Here is a 21,076-nt window from a genome sequence, read left to right on the forward strand (position 1 = left end):
TCACCCACAAAAATCAAGAAACTGTGCAGAGGCAGTAAAAATGCTAATTTTTAGCTTTGTGATTTGGTTTGCAGCAGACAAAACTCATTTATAACTTTTTTCCAAGTTCTACGGTATTCATTTCCAAGTGAACAATGATATAAAGAAAGAAATGGAAAAAGGAGGAAAACACTTACATGAGCTGTAAGTTGCTCCTGGGAAGCTTTTACTTCAGCTTGCAATTTCTCGATGCACTGAAAAGGAGAAAAGTTTAGAAATCAATTACGTAACTCTTTCCTTTACATACTCAAAGTATTGCAGACATATCTGTGTATCAGTTTTCAAATCTTGTGAATGGTAGCATTATTTCAGCAACATTTTTTGAAAATCATTATTGAAGAAATCATCCTCCTTTTCCTATTTCTCTTCCATTCTATGGAAGAGCACAAAGAAAAAACACAAATATATTAAGAACTAGGCTATGTCTGAATAAGGTAATGTTAGCTTGATGTGCTGTGGTTAATGCAAACACCCCTATATCATATATATATATATATATATATATATATATATATATATATATGCATACACACACATACTCTCTATATAATGTCTATATATCTATATCTATATACCTCCACATGAAAACATATTCATATATTCCAAAAACAGATACAAACCCTTTAGACTGAACAAGATGCAAATTTATATAATGATATATATAAATGCTCAGATATTCAGAGATCAATCATTTCTTATAAAGTAATTAATTAAAAAACACATGCCGAATGTTAGAATCCTCTTGTTATTACTGCACAGAAAGAAACTACTTCTTGTTTAACCTTAACAACTCAGAGACATTTGTACAGTCAATATCATTCATAAAATAAATAGAATATTTAGCTAATATTATTCAAAAAGATGCATATCAAACTTTAAAACTACTACTAGCCAAATAAATTTTATGTCAATATTCACCAGGGAATAAAATTACTTTTAGCAAATACAAATATTGTTATTTGCCATTGTGAACTTGAAAATATGAACTTTTAATCCAGACTGAAATGGCTTTGCAGAATTGTCAGTTCATATAAAATTAGGTAACTTTTAAAGTAAAGATGACTTTGTTCTACAACATACCTGGTCTTTTGCAAGAAGCATTTTTCATATGGTTCCTCAGTGGCTTCCTTGTGGTTCACAGCCTCCAGTTTTTCCTCCAGCTGGGATACTTGTTCAAGCAGTTTTGACTTTGTTCCTTCAGCGACTGAAAGCTGAAGATATTTTCTTTATAAGGGTGTGTAAGTACAGTAATATTTTAAAAGCTCCTTTTAAAAATCCAACTTATAAATAATTTATCTTCCACCAATATCTATTAAATATGAAAATAGCTTCTGGAACAGTTCTCACAGATGATAAATTAGCATAGAGAAAGAAGGAAAGAATTGATTTTATTTATTGTTTATAATTATCTTTCTAAGCAGGAGATGAATCCACATAGTTACAATGGGCAGATAAATTTCTTAAAAATCTCAACACTCATCTTCATTGTGTTTCAATATTGTACTTTATTTGTACAGCTGAATCTGAAACTAGTATTGTGGTTTACATATGGTCTTTGAAACGTAACTCTTGGGGGGCTACAGCTTTCTAGAAAGAGTGGGAGTTCTGACTCCCTTGAATGTTCACATAGAAGCAGCAGGGTGCATTTAACTAGGGGATATGCAGGAATTTCAAGTTAAAGTCTGATCAAAGGCAGATCTATACTAAGCCACAACCAAAAAATTCGTAGCAATGACTTTGTCTTTGTTTGACTGTTTGTAGATTCCTCTTGAAGAAAGTGGTAGTTTGACAGTCCTTAGTCTCTAATTCCCCTGGAGAGGGCCTGTACTAGCTTCTCCTTTCATTCAGGCAGCTATTGTGCTTTTTCTCTACAGTTCAGCAACAATCCTTAAACATTCACTGGAATCCTTACAGAATGTCCTGGAAAATAACACATGATTTTGTATTCACTGCAACTTCTAGCGTTTTCTCTAAAGCATGAATTATCTCTACATTTTTGCATTACTTTGAAAGTTACTGCAAGGCATACTGTCTCATCTTGAAAAAACTTGATTGTTCTTAAATTTTAAAGACAAGCTACCAAATGTGGAAGCACGAAGAGGTCAGTCTGCCAAGGAAGTAAGCACATCATCTCTACTGGCCCATCATATACTGGCATATCGTATATACCATGAGCATATCTTACATACTGGCACTGAACCATCCAGCCACACAGTCGTTCACTGGGCAAATGTTTGTTCAGTTGCCTCCTTCCACAGCTGTTGTGTTACGCGCTGCAGATTCAGAAAGTGCAAAATAAGGTTTAGAAGGAACACACATGCTACAAACTGTTGGCCATGCCTTTTGGCTCTTGGTGGTCTTGCAAACCTGTGGTGCTCCTCATGATCACTAACATGTTCAACTCCCGAGTGCATAGTGGTTTGAAATTGCAGTCTGGCTTTTCTGCCTACCCTTCTATTTTATTAGAGACATAGTATATCGTAAGGGTTAAAGCCATAAACTCTTATGTCATTAACCTTTGGGTAAAAAAAAAATCTCAATTTTTTTACAAACATTAGCCAGGCATGGTGGCAGGTGCCTGTATTCCCAGCTATGAGGGAGGCTGAGGCAGGAGAATCGCTTAAACCTGCGAGGCGGAGGTTGCAGTGAGCCAAGATCTCAATTTTGCTGTTTACTATCTGTGTGATCTCAGCAAGTTACTTAGCTTCCCTGGGCTTGAGTTTTCAAATCTGTAAATAGCAAGGGGAATGAAAAGAATACTACTTATCTCATGGTTTGGTTGTGAGGATTACATGAGTTTAAACAACAGAAACACTTAGAACAATGCCTGGAACATATCAAGCATCTAGCAGTTCTTATAATGATTCTTCTATGTCTTCTAGATTACAGTAGGTGCTCTTCTGGGTTTTTATCTACATATTTATCAAATTGCTTTTTTTTTTTTTTGAGATAGAGTCTCACTTTGTCACCCAAGTTAGAATACTATGGTGCAATCTCTGCTCTGCAACGTTTACCTCTAGGACTCAAATAATCCTCCCACCTCAACCTCCTAAGTAGGTGGGACTACAGGTGCACACCATCATGCCTGGCTAATTCTTTGTATTTTTGATAGACACGGGTTTTCACCATGTTGCCCAGGCTGGTCTTGACCTCCTGAGCTCAAGTGATCTGCCTGTCTTGGCCTCCCAAAGTGCTGGGATTACAGGTGCGAGCCACTGTGCCTGGCCTATTTATCAAATTGTAAAGCAAAAACAAAATATCTGAAGACGTCATAACCTTTATGAGCTGCATACCCTGAACTCAAACTATATTTCATTTGTTCATTTCCTGTAACAACTCTAATCTTCAGGGAAAACTCCCTTCTATGTCTGGAATATTTTTTCTCAAATATTATATCTCTTAGTTGGGCTCATTTTGTTCCCATATCCCGTCTGCTATGCGATCCATTGTTACCATTTTGTTGTCTTTCTTTTAAATCTATCTTCTCTTGTTTAAAAGCCTTTCTTCATTCACTCAACAGGCATCATTTATTCAATCATTTGTTAAAGAAATAAGTTGGACATTTATTATATGTAAGAATATATAGATTAAAAAATGAAAACAACATTGTTCACATCCTCAAAAAACTCATACTTTAGCCCGAAGGTCAGACCATTTTAAAAATAGCTATTATATAATGCAAAACTATATAGGTGAATAAATAATATTAATAATACTTAACATTTATTGGGCACTTACTACATGTCAGACAGTCTGTTTTCAAATTTATTTTAGTATTGCAATTTATCTTCAAAACACCCTAAAGGTTCATTCTATTATAGCTCCCATTTTGCAGATAAGAAAATTGAGTTTCAACAGAATTATATAACTTATCAAAGGATATAGCAAGTCACTTCTGGAATTCAAGTTTTCAGTAGTGGACATCAGGTTTGACTTCCTATGCCCAAATTTGACCCCAGCTACAAAGTAGGCCCTGGTCATCATGACAATTTATCCTCTTTGCTGTTGATTGGTTCAGGAACCAAGGCATGAACTAATCAGAGCCTGGCTTTCCTGTGGCAAAGTTATTGTATAAGGAGATGTGACCTAATTTGGGTTAACCACACTGCAGAGAACTGGAGAGTGATTTGGAGAAGCACCTTCTGTCACCAACCAGACGTGAATGCTGCTGTAGCCATCCTACAGCCATCAGGAAACCAGGCACTCAGAAAGGAAGAGTAAACAACAGAAAAAAAACCTTAAGTTCTTGCTGACGTTGTTAAAGTGCTCTATTAACTAACCCTGAAGCATACCCTACCTTGCAACTTGCACTTAGTGAGCCATAAGTTCTCTTATTAAGGAGTTGAGTTTTCTATTACTTGTTGCCGTTAAGTATTCTACTGATACGTTGTTTGGTTCCAAGATTCCATGCTCTTGACCACAAGTGAGAAAAGTTAATGAAAAACAGCAGAAACTAACATATATTTGGTAGCTACAGTATACTAGGCATTCTGCTGGGTGCTGCATATATAAATGATACTTTATGCCATTGCTCAAAACCCTATCAGCAATTTCTTTACAGTTTTTGTTATCATCATTGTAAAGATTGAGAAACTAAATGCTTTAGTGGTGAATTAACTTGCATAAAATTCTATAGCTAATAAGAAGAGCTTAGAGTTGGGCCCTCATTTGTCTGCCTCCATCCGTGGATTTTAGATCGTATGCAAATCCTGACTCTGAAGCTGCCTGTCACAATGAGGCCTGTGATGTTTTTTTTCCTTATCATGTGGACTTCAATCTTTCTCAGGTTGTTAACCTATATTCTTAAAGGAAATTTTTTTTCTAAGACCTAACAACTATCTCTAACCCACCATCTTGCTTCCTTTTTATATAGACACCAACCTCTTATTTCTTCTCCTTTTTAAAGAAGTTTCTTACTGAATATCTCTTTGACTCAGATCTATTTAGCTCAGGTTCAGCTTAAGACTAAGAAATGTTGACTTAGATTCAGGATATCTATGTTTTAGTCTTAATTCCACAGATCATTGACTCTATAACCTTGGTGCCCATAACAAAATTTTAAAAATAATTTCGAGGTCCTGGTCTCTGATCAGCCTTTCCACCAATCCGGCAGGCTGGGAGGCAGCCAGGGCTAATTCTGCTTCTGCATCAGATTCCTCTTTCACAATGTGGCTCAGAAGCTCCCCAGGCCCCGAGGATGAATTCTCAACTCCCACCTCCTGAGGCACCACTTCAAGATGGGGCTCCACTTCCCCCACTTGGCTGCTTTGAGATTCCATCTTCCCTGATAAGATGTCCTGTCCTAGGACCTGGATACTGATCCATTGCCACAGTCTCCGGGGGTCCCCCTTCAAACTCTCCACAAGCGTCACTGCCTCTTCTCCACTCCCTGGACACTGTTTCTGCACCCACATCTGGATCTCCCCAGGCAGGACGGTCAGAAAGTGCTCCAACATGAGGAGCTCGAGGATCTGCTCTTTGGTGTGAACCTCTGGCAGCAAGGAATATAATAAAAAAATGAAAAGACAACTGACAAGATGTGAGAAAATATCTGCAAATCATATATGTGATGAAAGTTTAGTGTGCAAAATATATAAAGAACCCTTATTATTCAGCAACAAAAACACAAACCACCCGATTGAAAACGGGGCAAAGGACTTGAGTAGACATTTCTCTAAAGAAGACACACAAATAAACGGCCAAGAGGCATAAGAAAAGATGTTCAGCATCACTAGTCATTAAGGTAGTAGAAATCAAAACCACAGTGAGATTCTACTTTGTATCTACTCTTATGACTATAATATTAAAAATGGAAAATAAAAGATGTTGCTGAAGATATGGAAAAATAGAAACCCTTGTACATTGCTGGTAAGAATGTAATATGTTACAGGCAATGTGGAAAAAATGACCGATCAAAAAGTTAAACATAGAATTACCATGTGATCTAGCAATTCCACTTCTACATAGATATCAAAAAGAAATGGAACACTGACATTCACAAAATATGGCATACAAATGTTTATTCATAACAGCTAAAAGTTGAAAACCAAACGTCCATCAACAGATGAATGGATAAACAAATCTCATTGCGTACACACAATGGAATATTATTCAGGCATAAAAAGGAATGAAGTACTTATACTTGCTATAACTTGGATAAACCTCAGAAACATTATGTTAAGTGCAAAAAGCCACATACAAAAGGTCATATTAGATAAATCCTTTCATCTGAAATATCCAGAATAAATAAATCCATAAAGACAGAAAACAGATTAGTGATTGTCAAGGGATGGGAGGAAGAGGGTTTGAGGAGTGATTACTTAAGGGCATTCAGTGCTCTTCTAGGGTGAGGGAAAAGTGTTGAAACTTGACAGAGTTGGTTGCACAGTATTGGAAATGCACTAAATGTGACTGAATGTTTATTTCAAAATGATGAATTATAAGTTCTGTGAATTTTACCCCCATTAAAAATAAAAAATAAATAAAATGATTTTCTTAGGTTTAGAAAATTGATAGCATTACATCCACTCATTGAATGTTAACAGAGAAAGCATCACAAACTTGGATTCACTGGTTTCATTTTAAGTTAATAAGCACAAACCTCAGGTGGGTACTCCACACTACCCTGAAATAAAAATACCAAAAATACCACTATATTTTTCTGCTAATAAATTGGCTTTCCTCTTCTTTGAGGTAGTTATTTATTTCCCTCAACTTTCTCTTCAAATATGATTTCATACTTCCCCTCTTCAAAAATTCTACCCATCCCAAATGACAATCTCAGTAAGTCCCTGAAAATATAGAACCTGCAGCCGGGAGCAGTGGCTCAAGCCTGTAATCCCAGCACTTTGGGAGGCCGAGGCAGGTGGATCACGAGGTCAAGAGATCGAGACCAACCTGGTCAACATGGTGAAACCCCGTCTCTACTAAAAATACAAAAAATTAGCTGGGCATGGTGGCGTGTGCCTGTAGTCCCAGCTACTCGGGAGGCTGAGGCAGGAGAATTGCCTGAACCCAGGAGGCGGAGGTTGCAGTGAGCCGAGATCGCGCCATTGCACTCCAGCCTGGGTAACAAGAGCGAAACTCCGTCAAAAAAAAAAAAAAAAAAAAAAAAAAAAGAACCTGGAAGACACTCCCTCACCTTCACACCAGTTAATCTATAAATCTTACTGCAGCAGATACTGATCATCTATTTCCCATGAGTTTTTTTTTTCCTTTTATGCCTTGCTAACCAAAACCCAACTTGGATTAACTAGCAACCATGTGTTCAGGAGAGCTTGGCCTTGTCCAGCTCTGAGGTGTGAATCATGATTGAACTGTATCAGTCATATTTGTTTCATTTCCAGGTATAAGAGATCATTTTTGACATGGGCATGCAATATATAGAGGCCCTGGGAGCTTGAGGAGAATTTTTTTTTACCAGATTTTTAAAAAGACGCACAGGAGGAAGCACATCTCCTTTTATCAGGATGTAGTTTTAAATGCCTATTGCTTCGAATTATTGCAGACGCCTTGCAAGTATGACACAGCCAACAAACAGAGTGGGAGAGCAAAGGATGGATGGCCTCTATACTCTTGGTAACTTTGTGTGTGTGCGTGTGTGACGGATTCTCACTCTGTCACCCAGGCCGGAGTGCAGTTGTGTGATCTCAGCTCACCTCAACCTCTGCCCCCCAGGTTCAAGTGATTCTCCTGCCTCAGCCTCCAGAGTAGCTGGGATTACAGGCGTACACCACCATGTCTGGCTAATTTTTTTTTTGGAGAGACAGGATTTCACCGTGTTGATCAGGCTGGTCTTGAACTCCTGACCTCAAGTGATCCACCTGCCTTAGCCTCCCAGTTTTGGGATTACAGGCATGAGCCACCACGCCCAGCCCTTGTTGACATTCTCGAGCCACTGAATTAAGCAATTCTGAAACTGGCCCACCTATAGATGTAGCGTCATGTAAGATGATAGCTGGCATTATTGAAACAGCCAGGTGGGCGGGGGTTCCTTGCAAAAACTCCAGCTGGTCTGAGCACTGGAAGGAATACGCACTGTGGCAGAGCTGCACAGTTCATGCCTTTTGCAGCGGGGAGGAGCTTGCCCCTCCTTTACCTGTGCGGAACTTGGCATTCAAATGGCAAGGCGGGAAGTGCACCAACAGAACTCCGGCCCTGTGGAGAGTCCCCGTTTTCCCCTTTTTTCCTTTTCACCCAATAAAACACTGCTTTATTCACCCTTCAAACTGTGAGCCTAAACCTTCGTGGCGGTGGGACAGGGACCCTGTCTTTAGCTGAAGGAAGGAAAAGTCCTGCGACATTATTACATTACTTTAATTGGGATTCTGTTACCTGAAGAGGAAAGCATCCTTACTGAACAAATAGAGACGATATTCTTCCGCTTATCAAAGGCCAGCCATTGCACTGGGCTTCGAATCCTATCACATCTACCTGTCACAAAGCCTTTGCTCCTGTAATTTCTGTACCCTATCTCCCAGTCCTCGCCTGCGTTTTCTAGTTGACTCTTTCCGAAAGATACCATTCAGCTTATAAACATGACATAGACATTTCCATGAATGAAATGTGTCCACTAAACTCTCCATTGCCTCTCTCTCCATCATCATCCCATACTTTTGCTTCTTTTCCAAAGCTTTATAAAACAATCACCTTCTATACTGCTGTTATTTTTTTATAATTGTACTCTTTTAAAAAGGCACATAAAAAAATGATTGGCTTATATAACTGAGGAGTCAGAAATAGGGGTATTGTTTCACATACACTAGATTCCACAAACTCGAACAAGGTCATAGTATTCTGTCTCTTCCTACCTCCAAATCTCAGTGCTGCTCCTCTGTGTTTGCCTTATTTCCCATTGCAGACAAGCTATCTTCACAGTGGGAAAAATGGCACCTAGAGACTTCCAGTTTCATGGCATTAATAGTAAGGCACTTCATCTTCCAGTAAACATTGAAAAAAGACTATTAGATCATATGACCTCTCCTGAATCAATTTTTATGGTCAAGAAAATGGGATATCATACTCGAAGGGACCTAGATCTTGTGCTCAAAAGTCATTCCCTCTAGCCAGGAATAGTGTGATTTACAGCCATAGAATGATTAAAAGGTTGGAGTGAGAAAGGAGCCATTCTCCAAATAAAGCAGACATATAAACAGAAGCCAATTACAGTCCACCCTTGCCCCCTGGTGTTCAGCACAATTAAATCCTTATAGCTATACATAATATGCATTTCCTAAAATGCTCCTGCATAATATAATGCATCTATTCTATGTTAATCAAAAAATGCACTCACTCCCTTTCAAAAGGAGACAAGCCAAAATTATATCAAGTTACTGCCTTTAGCTCTACATTCAGATTTCCAAACTATGGGCATTCCCTCCTGAATCAAATCTGGATGAGAATTGTCATGATATACCATCTAAAATTAAATAAAGAATGTACCATCTCTAATATGCCCAATATACAGAAAAACCAGAATAATCAGGAACAAGGGGAAATAGCTTACAATTGTCACCAGCCATCACAAATTCTATTTGCACATTCTGTTAGTCAGAGATAGAAAGGCCACACTGTCCTGTCAGTGCAGTGAGTGGAGGTAGCTGAAAAATTTGACGGTTTCTGACCTCTGAGCGCTTTCTTTGTCTTTTACATCCATGGCCATAGCCAAGAAAAGAGCTACAGAGAACTCCTTTGGTGGGGAATTGTACTAAATTCCAGTTTCAGGTATGTCACCAATTTATCTGTTTGTCAAGGCCACTGCAGTTATAAGATAGCAACTCAGTGCAAATATGTTTAGGTTAAAAAGAGAATTGAGCTAGGTTCGGTGGCTTGCACCTGTAATATCAGCTACCCGGAAGGCTGAGGTGGAAGGGTTATTTAAGCCCAGGCATTCAAGGCTATATTGAGCTATGATCATGCCATTACACTCTAGCCTGGACAAAAGAGTGGGGTCCAGTCTCTAAAAGAAAATTAAAAAATAAGGCCAGGCATGGTGGCTCACGCCTATAATCCCAGCACTTTGGGAGGCCGAGGCGGGTGGATCACTAGGTCAAGAGATCCTAGACCATCCTGGTCAACATGGTGAAACCTCGTCTCTACTAAAAATACAAAACTTAGCTGGACTTGGTGGTGCGTGCCTGTAATCTTAGCTACTCAGGAGGCCGAGGCAGGAGAATTGCCTGAACCCAGGAGGTGGAGGTTGCGGTGAGCTGAGATCGCGCCATTGCACTCCAGCCTACGTAACAAGAGTGACACTCTGTCTCAAAAAAAATAAAAAAATAAAAAATAAATTGGTTCATTTAACTGGGAAGTAGAGGCATCACTAGATCCTGAATCTCAAATAAGATTTTCAGAAATCTCTCACTCTACAATTGGCTCTTTGCCCATTCTCTCTCAGTCTCTCTCTTCCTCCCCCCTCCTTTTCTTTTATTTTCTTTCTTTCTTTTTCTTTTCTTTTTTCTGAGACAGAGTCTCACTCTGTCGCCAGGTGCTAGGCTGGAGTGCAGTGACACAATCTTGGCTCACTGCAACCTCTGCCTCACGGGTTCAAGCAATTCTTCTGCCTCAGCCTCCCGAGTAGCTGGGACTACAGGTGTGTGCCACTACGCTCAGCTAATTTTTTGTATTTTTTTAGTAGAGACGGGGTTTCACCATGTTGACCAGGATGGTCTCAATCTCTTGACCTCATGATCCACACGCCTCGGCTTCCCAAAGTGCTGGGATTACAGGCATGAGCCACCACGCCCAGCCTCCTTTTCTGTCTCTATTTCTATATCTTTCTCTTACTATGGAAAAATTTTCCAGTAACTGGCAAGAGGGCTGCCAGCAGCCTAAATTACACTCCTCTCCCAAGCACTCTTCCAATCTGTCTTCTGCCTTCAACTACTTTATTGAAATGGATCTTGTCAAGGTTTCCTCTGACACTCATTTTACCAAATGCAATATACAATTTCCTAGGCACCTTATTCAACATTGCAATAAAATATTACACATTTGAGCACCTCATGCCCCTTGAAACACTTTCCTGTTCCTGCTTCTACCACAGAGTTCTCCGGATTTCTTTCAGATTCTGAGTTTCCTTAGCTAGATTTTCCTCTTCTTCAAATCTTCTGCGTATTGAGATCTGAGGATTTGCTCCTGGGCACTCATCTCTGATTTATCCATACTCTTCCTCTAAGTAATCTCATTAGGTACCACAGTTTAAATGCCAATCACATGTTGATGACTCCCAATTTTCAAATGCACAGCCACTCAGCTACACACACACCACACACACACACACACACCCACATACACACACACTCCAACAACCTATTTGACATTGTCATTTAAATGTATACTAGGCAAATCAGAATTAATGTGTTCAAAATGAACTTCTCACGATCTATTCCCTCCCCAGACTTCCTTCTTTCAGTAAATGGCACCATCCATCCATATGTTTAAGCCAGAAAGATAAAAGACTTCTCTTTTTCTCACCATACACCCAATCCATCACTTAGTGCAATTATTAAATCCACTACAGTAAATAATGTGAATATTCTGTTTGTCTCCTCTTATTGTCTGTTCTCCAAAATTTTCTCCTCCACAACCCACCCATTTACATGCAGAATTAATATTGCAGAATAGATCTCCAGTGTCACTCAAAAACCACTGAAAAACAAATTGTCTTGCCAGACCCTGTAGAGCTCATGCTACAGAGAAAGGAGGGACTTAATTTAAAAACAAAGCCTTCTCTTGTGCTAAGTGTTTTGCAAGCTGAATTGGATTAGTAACACAAATTATGAAATTTCCTGGCAGTAAACAACAGAGGCAAGCGCTTCAAAAATTATCTATCCTACCTGTGCAATGGCAGAAAGCCCTAAATCTGAATGTAGATTTAGCTCACAGAACAGATTAATCTCATTTCAGTTTTAGGAGTTAAACAAACAACAAACTCTTCATTTTGACCCCATCCTAGACAGAAGAGACTTTTATGTTTATTAATACTTTTTGCCTTTAACAGCTATTGTGATCATTTCTACATTTAGGCACATAGATCTCCAAGGGTCTACTTAGAAGCATAATTATCTCCTGTATTTGTCCGGCTGCCATGAAAGAGTACCACAAACTGAGTGACTTAAACAACAAAAGTTTATTATCTCACAATTCCAGAGGCTGCAATTCTGAGATCAAGGCGTCAGCCGACCTGCTCCCTCTGAGGACTATGAGGGACAATCTATTCCGGCCCCTCTCCTAGCTTCAGATGGTTTGCTGGCAATCTTTGGCATTCGTTGGCTTGCAGAAGCATCACTGTGGTCTCTGCCTTCAGGTTCCCATGGCTTTCTCTCTGCATGAGAATGTCCAAATGTTCATTTTTTTATAAGGACACCAATCAGATTAGACTAGGGACCTATCCTACTCCAGTATGACCTTATCTTAACTAATAATAAGGGAATGTATTAACTTCTCTTCCCGAGTCCACAAGCGGCGCGGGTTTCAAAGGCAAGAACTTCCCAGCGACAGCCAGACCTGCCTTCTTTTACGCCTCCATCCTGGAGCTTAGAGGTCTTTGTCTAACTTTCCCGAACGTGGGAAAGGTAGAGAGCCCAGGTGTGCTCTTTTGTTTAGAAAGCGCGGCTATGGAGGAGGGGCTTTTGATTGCGAGCCTAGCAGCCAATCCAATATCGAAGTCAGAAAATCAATCATTCCAGAGGAAATTTAAAGAATTCTTCTCACTGGAGGAGAACTTGAATGGGGCGGGAGTAAGTCCCAGATTAAAAGAGCCCCCCCCACTCCCGCCACTTACCTGTTTGGTTTTTCCCTCTCAGGCATCCCCTTCCAAGACAGCATAAGGGCTCGCTCTCTCTCTATCTAATTCTCTCTCTCTCTCTTTCTCTCTCTCTCTGTCTAAATAAATCATTTTTTGCAAAATTCTTTGGGTCCAATATTTACTTGAATGAGCTCACTGCGATGCCGGGATCCCCTCCCCATTCTTGGGTGAGAGATCAAGGGCCTGAAAAGAAAACATCTGATGGGGAGGGAGCAGAGCCGTCGTTTCTTCCCCTGCATCCTGCAACCCGTCACAATTACATCTGCAATGACCCTTTTAAAAGATAAAGTCATGTTCTAGGGTATGGGGAGTTAGAACTTCAACAAATGAATTGGGAGGTTGGCATGCAATTTAACCCATACACCTTCAAGTTATTTGGGGGAAAATGATCCCTAACAAAGGATGATTTAAGCTCCAAGTGAAAATAGAAATATTTACCAAGTCAATGAATAATTGAAATATAAAGTTCGGGATGCAGGCAAAGAGATTCCTAAGATTCCTTTAATCTGCAAGAAAAATTATCTAGGCCTTAAGAATAGATAAGAATACCAGAGAGAAATGAAAAGACATGGGAAAGGTGAGGTGATCAATCATTGACTTAGAAATAAAGGGCAACAATTAGATATAAAGGTCCAAAAGCAATAATATTGGGTTCTAAGAAATTAAAGTCAACATGAGATTGGGCATCAAGTAATTACACAGCAATAGAGTTCCTGAAAAGCAGACAGCTCTCAATCCACAAATCCAAGTGCATAAGAAATATCACATATTTTACTTTCTGTAAATCTTATTTATTTCAACTTTAAGTCCCCACCTCCAGTTACACAGCTGTTCTTGAAAATCTTCTCTGCCCAGGGTAGTTTACCCATATGGGAACTCTGTGTATCCTCAGGGCCCTAGTGATGCGTTTCTCGTCCCAACAGAAACCCTTGTATGCAATCATAGATCCTACAGGTTAGCCAGCATTTCACATGGGTCTCGGACACATTCCTAGGTTACAAAACTCCCTCTAACTGGCACATTCTCAGAGCATTTTCATGGAGCAGGGTACAGGCCTCCCCTGCTGGTGTGACTCAGAGAGCTGACTCTCTACTTCCGGTTTGGGGAAAAGGCAGTCTGCTCTCTTTTGAGTCTTTCTCGGGGCTCTCCGTTTCTCTCAAGTTCTTATTAGTCTCTTCGATGGGTTTAGGCTTTTGGAAACAAAAATGAGGCAACTTCAGGAAAAGTCCTCGGAGATTAGGAAATACAGAGTCCCCTACTCTGAATGAAGAAGGCAACCATTCCCAGATGAATTTTAACACAGGAAATGATTGTTCCTACCAGAATGGAAGCCCAACTCAACTTACTGCTCTTTTACAGAGTGTGTGGGTTCCAAAGAAAATACAAAATACTCAAGATGAGAACAGAGGAATAGAGATGGGAAGTGGGGTTGGACAAGGACCCCACACACTCAAAGCAGCAAGATGATGCCCTGTGTTACAAAGGAGACGATCTGAGACAACAGGTAGTCAAGGTAAGTGAAGCTTTAGAGTTCATACTTTTTTTGGGACACAGGACATGAGCACAGACACAGATAATAAGGGACTTTGAAGTAAGAAGTAGACATCTTGGATGGGGTAGGACAAGAACAGAATAGAACCACAGAAGCCCCATGACCTGAAATTAAAATCCAGAAAAGATCAGAACTGCCCTCTTGGTTATATTAGGTAAGAGGTTTTTGTTTTGTTTTGTTTACTCGTTCCTTAGAGAGGAAGAATTAGTAATTGATTTCATAATCCACTATATATAGTCTTTTGTTTCTGTATGTGCCTGCATAGTATGCTCTGTGTAATATCAGTCATTCTCAACAGTGCCTCTCGGCTGTTCACCATGTTAAGAATACTCCCTGGAGGTATTTTTCCTTGACTGAGCAGATCGGACTCAGACCATTGACCCCAAGACTGCTCTCCATCTTAGGCAAAACCAGAGAGAAGTCCTTACCTTTTCCCCCCTTAAACAATTCTGTAAAAAGGCATTTATCTGCCTGGGTGTGCTATAAATTTAAAATGATTCTTTCAGAATCAGAAATGTCATGTCAACACAGGGCATGAGTGAGTGGGATGGATCAACGTAGGGCATATTGTGAAAATAGGCTTAAGAAGCTGACGGCAGGCAGTGGAGGAAAAAGTTCAGTGAGGAGGGAAGAACAAAACAGAGTCAGGAAGCTTAGATGCACAAATACTGGGAGTCGGGAAGAAAACAAAGAGTCTCCATAATGTGGACAATTCCTTTTTCATTCATGGTCTTGTGGAAGTATGAATAATGAACATGTTCATTTCATTGATATCCTACTAATTGAAGGACATTTTCTGTTCGGTGACAGAGTGATCTGTGATTCCAATTACCAGCCACTGATGAGGTTCCCTTCTTTGGAGGTCTGTTTAGCATATTATTTTGTTTATTAATAAAATTATGTTAATTTACTATACATTTTATGTAACGGTAATTTCCATCATGATTCATGCTCCCAGACAGGCTGTGCTTCTTGAATTATACTCTACAGGGTCATAAATCAGCAGTTTGTAAACTTTTGATAGTCAGGATATTTTTACAATTCTAAAAATCACTGGGAACTTTTGAAAGCTTTTGTTTATATGGGCTACATCTACTGATACTTACTGAATTAGAAATTAAAACTTAGAAATTTAAAAGTGCTTTTATCCATTTGTTTAAAAATAATAAACTCAGTATATGCTAACACAAAAATATATTTTAATTAGAAATAACTCTTTTTTAAAACAAAACAAAAAGGAAACAGTAAAAAAGTGATATTGTTTTAGATTTTGCAAATTTCCGTAATGTCTGGCTTACTAGAGGACAGTGGGACTTTCATATCTGCTTCTGCATTCATTCTGTCATGTAGAATCTGGAAAACTCTACTCATAAAAGAATGATAGCAGAAAAGAATAATAACCTATTAGTATTATTATCCAAATAGATTTAACTTGGAAGATCACTTAAGGGTATTAGCAACCTCCAAGGGATCTCTTGGACAAAATTTCGAGGACCTCTGTATTGGACCACTGCTTGTCACTAGACACACATTCAATAGCCTCAAGAGATTTGCATTGGTATAACTCCAAACTTCAACATTTAACACTTCCCGAGGCTAATAAATGAGATCTTCACACACAAAATGCATGTTCATCCAAAATTTTCTCCCAGAAGCTCCAGGGACTGAAAAATAAAAGAAAACCTATTTCCAGGAAATGTGTGAAACGAGCTGTCCAACCTGCAGCCCGTGACCCATATGCAGCCCAGGACCGCATTGTAAGTATGGGCCAACACGCATATGTAAACTTTCTTAAAACATTATGAAGCTTTTTTGTGACTTTTTTTTTTTTAGCTCATCAACTATCCTTAGTGTTAGTGTATTTTATGTGTTCCCCAAGACAATTCTTCTTCCAATGTAGCCAAGGGAAGCCAAAAGATTAGATACTCCTGGGTTGAAGGATCTGACATAATAGCTAAGGATGGCAAGATTTAGAAGATCTATAAAAGGCAATTAAAATCATCCAGAACTTGGATGCAGAATCTATAGCGTAAGTGGTAAATCAAGTCTGCATGGAGTCATCCATAAGAAATGAATCATTTTTAACATCTAATGATTCTAATATAAGATAGTTGGGTAACCACAGGTTACACAGTCACCTGAAACTTGAGATCAGTCTTGAACCCGACTTTCCCCTCAGCTCCTACATTTAATTAATCACCAAATCCAACTCATAAATATATCTTGTTTCTGTCTTCTCTCCACCAATAATTTAGGCCTTTGTCGTTTCCAAACTGGATTTTTATAAGAGCGTACACATTGATTTGCCTGGCTTTGGTCTCTCAAATCTGTCTGTCTCAATACCCTAACTGTTTTCTCCCTTGAGCACAGATCTGAATGTGCCTCCTTCTATGGCCCTCCTTGCCTAGGGGTCAGCTGCAAGTGTAAAATGGAAAAAAACATGAGCTTTGACATAAAAGGGACAAGTAATGAATTCTAATTTGACTTAAGACCTCATAGGAGTCACTGTCTGAGCTTCTTCCATGGGGTATATTGTGTAGTGGGAGATACAGACAAGCAGTTATAGGTGGGAGGTGGAAGAGAGATTATGAAAGCACCTAAGGACATCTAACCCAAACTTGAAGGAAGAAGAAACGCATTTTGGAGGGAATGATGTCTAACTGAGGATCTGAAAAGTAGTCTCTTGGGCTTCTTTGGATAATGAGGAAGGAGAGAAGAGGACACGGAGGGAGTTAGCATAGAAATTCTAGGCAAACACACAGGAGAGGTAGTGTATTAATGAAAATTTGACTCTAAGAAATGAGACCTTTGTTTTTCTTTAGATTAGATTAGAAAGGTGAGAGAGGATATGATACCTTTAAAGAACTGAAAGTGGTGTCATAGCGGTATACAGGGAGTGTAAGGTGAAGCTGGAGAAACAAGCAGGTGGTCGTATCATAAATGGCATTGTAACATCTGTTAGAGCATAGATTTGACCCTGACAGTGAAAGTGGGCTGATTTAAGATTAAAAGTTGAGAAATGCGAGGTCTGTGTTACAGAATCTTCATTCTGGTTGTAGTGTTGAGGAGTCATTGAAGAAGGGCCATAATGAAGGTAAAGTTGGGAGAGGCGCTGCAGACGGTCACCTAGACAAGAATGACGACAGTGGAGACAGGGATTCAAGAATGATTTGGGAGTCATCACCCATAGTACTCAGCAGTTGATTGCATATGAGGGATGAGGAAAAGGAAAAAAATCAAAGCAGCACAGAGTGGCTAGTGGCACTGATCACTGGCCTAGGGAATGTGGGGGAAGAAACAAGCTTGGGGCAAGAAGCAGGCAGGTTGAATTTTAGAGATGGAGAGCTTGAGTTGGCTGTGGGAACCTTGGTGGAGCTGTTCAGTAGACACCTAATTAGGTCTGGGGTCAGGGAAGACCTGGACTGATGATGAGGACTTAACGCTTTTCAGCAGATTGTGTACCCTAAAGTCGGATCACCAAGGAGAGCATATAGAAGGAGCAGACAAGAGGCCTGCAAGCCCACAAAAGAGCTTTTGTCATTTGCAAAATGGCATATACGATTTTCCAGGACTGTCTGGAGAAATACATGAGCTGAAATTCACAGGAGTACCAAACAGAATGCCTAGCTCATAGTATAAACTCAATAAATATTTATTGAAGGAATAATTGAACAAAAGCATATACCTAACTTACTAATTTATCTGTAGACAATAAGCAAAGGGAAAGTTCATTTGCCATCTCAAAGAAAACCTTATGAACAAAATACAAGTTAAGCTCATACAAAAAGACACCTCCTTCTAACAGCAGAACCATGACTCTTAAGGTAGAAGGCTTTTTGCTCTTTCTAAAAAGAGAAAGTCACTTTTATCAGCACCGGTCAGCTATTTAAAACTGACCTCTGTTTGATCTTGACATTTACAAGCAAAAGGAAGTCTTTAGTTATGTAACAGGCCAGCAATCCACACACCCCGCCTGCAACAACAATACACTACAGAACCTGATTTGTCATTGTGTTTGAGTCTATTCAAAACAACACCATCTCTTCACCAGCTTCTGTTTTTTTCCTTGCATTCCTTGAAGCTCCCAATTTACGCCAACAAACCAGTAATGAGATGAAGATGAACATCTGCTTAAATGAGAGGTTGTCTGATTTTGTTTTGTTTTTTAATAAGGAGGGAACTTGTCTGCTGTAAAATCAATCAGAACTCTGGCTAGCCAAATTGTTTAATGAAGTTCCTGATAACTAGATTTCATGTTGATAAGGAACCCATTCCAGGTCAAACAGACTGCTTGTGATTTTATGGCATTAAAGTAGACTTCAAAATAGTTCTGAAAACAAAAACTCATTCACAAAACTCATGATTTCAGATTGGCATGTCAAGCATAATTTCTGAGCATTTGCAGAAATGAATACTCCTACCAAGGGCACATTGTTTATTTCAAATAAACTTGACATCAAAAGATCTACTGTTGCATATAAACAATAAAAAAAAATCAGAACATTTTTTGGACACTCTCGGTATGCATCAAATTACTTTTAGCCACTCAATACATTCAGTATCTAAAAATTTGCTAGTATCATTGGTCCTTCTATTCCTAAATGTAAAGAAAAGATAGACTGGACACGAAGATGTGCTAAGAGAGAAATAATGGGAGTTTGTTTTAGGGTCTTAGGCATAACATGATTCATAATATCTTGCTGATTAGAGTTAAACATATTAGATTTGTGTGTGTGTGTGTGAGGCATTGTTTCTAGTCCAAGCTTTGTAACAATACAAATAAATATACCTGAAGAATTTAGCATAAATATTAGCAAAGTGGTTAAAACTCTTAAGAGAAAGTAAACTGTTAAAATCCGTCCTTTTCTGTTACTATGATCCATTTCCTTCTTTCCCACCAGCTACTATATGAGCCCTGTTTTACTGCTTATGGCACACTCTTACTACCTCATGGCCAAAAAAATTCTAAAAAGAAAAATCCTGTTTCTTTGAAAATGCTACCTTGAAGAGGAAACCTGAGCCCCAAGAACCCTGATCTAACCTAGGGCAATGATTTGGCCTTAGCTTTTATTGTTTAATGTCAAAAACAACAGGAATAACACACAAACACATGCACACCCACGTGCACACAGAGCTACAGTCATCAGTTTCTCAAGGATAAGAACCCATAGGTTATTTTCAGGAATGAGACTTTCCAGTGGGATTTAAGGTCAAGCGTAGCCCCACAGACACCCGTTAGTGTGGCCTAGCAATACTTAACACCATCTGAAGCTCTACGTAATTTCAGTGTTTGTTTGCTGTCTGTGTCCTCCCGGTAGAATGTCAGCTCCATGAGTCAAGGATCTTATCAATCTTGTTTACTGCTGTATTCTCACTTCCAGATAGAGTACCTGACATGTAGTGAATACTCAATAAATACTTGTTAAATGAACAAATGCCTGCTGGCCAAGAAAAACAAACAAATAGCAACAACAAAGAAACAAATTAACTTGGCTTGATTTTGACTTTGAACAGTGTGCAAAGCCACAAATGCCCCAAATTGGGTTCTTGAAATAAGTCAGAATGGACCTGAAGGGGAACAGCATGTTGGGGAGCCAGTCAGAATAGATAGAAGTCTTTTTCAGAATGGGATGATTTCTTCTTTTGTGTTTTTGCCTCCTCTTGAATTTCCTTTAACTTTCTTGTTCATTCTGACAAGATACACTTAATGTTTTCTTTCTTTAAATCAATAATACAGATAATTTGTCCTCACCTCTTACATCACAGGAGAGTCTAATCATATGACTCCAACAAGGAGGGGTATCTTAGAGTTCAGCTCTTGCCATCTTCTGCTAGCTTGAGACTTGGTTTTCTGTCTTGCTGAGATTATCTCTGCAAACTATAACATGAGGTCTTGGAGCAACATTATTTTGTCATACCTTCTACATCTTTCCATATTTAAAAGACATCCAGTCATTAATGTATCTTTACAATAGAGCATTGACATTATGTTAGGGATTTAGAGAATTGAGAAACCAAATGAGGAAAACCTCACTCCATTTGTTGCAGTTTCAGATGATGAAACAAAATATCCCATATTTGTTTCTTTCCAGATGAAGTGCCCCGGAAACATCAATATTTCCTCAGAGACAAACCTGATGACTGGGGCTTCCAACCAGTAGTACTTGGTGAATGTCACTCAGTTAATAGACCAATAGAATAGAATTGAGAGTCCAGAAATAAACTAATACATCTATGGCCAATTGATTTTGAATATAGATGTTGTGTTAGCCCATTTTCACCCTGCTGATAAAGACATACCTGAGACTGGGCATTTTATAAACTAAAAGAGGTTTAATGGACTCAGTTCCAAGTGGCTAGGGAGACCTAACAATTATAGTGGAAGGCAAATGTACTTCTTACATGGTGGCGGCAAGAGAGAACGAGGGCCAAGCAAAAGGGGTTTTCTTTTCTAAAACCATCAGATCTCGTGAGACTTATTCACTATCAAAGGAACAGTATGGAGGAGAATGCCCCCCTGATTCAATTGTCTCCCACTAGGTCCCTCCCATAACACGTGGGAATTATGGGAGCTATAATTCAAGATGAGATTTGGGTGGGACACAGCCAACCATATCAGATGTGAAGATCATTCAATGGTGAAAGAATTGTCTCCAAGAAATAAAGCTGGGAAAACT

The 21,076-nt window shown here is 39.2% G+C and overlaps 1 protein-coding gene across 1 annotated transcript in view; it reads right to left on the reverse strand.

Annotated features, from left to right (window-relative positions):
• Window positions 1-21,076, reverse strand: part of CCDC192 (coiled-coil domain containing 192) — a 200,929-nt gene that overhangs the window by 139,479 nt on the left and 40,374 nt on the right. The window contains exons 4-5 of the mRNA XM_003920637.2: window positions 1,116-1,250; window positions 177-233 (exon numbers count right to left, since the gene is read on the reverse strand). Coding sequence (XP_003920686.1) covers window positions 177-233; window positions 1,116-1,250 — 192 coding nt within the window. The remainder of the gene's footprint in view (window positions 1-176; window positions 234-1,115; window positions 1,251-21,076) is intronic.

This window comes from Saimiri boliviensis, chromosome 1 (genome assembly GCF_048565385.1).
Source record: "Saimiri boliviensis isolate mSaiBol1 chromosome 1, mSaiBol1.pri, whole genome shotgun sequence".
NCBI classification, from domain to species: Eukaryota; Metazoa; Chordata; class Mammalia; order Primates; family Cebidae; genus Saimiri; species Saimiri boliviensis.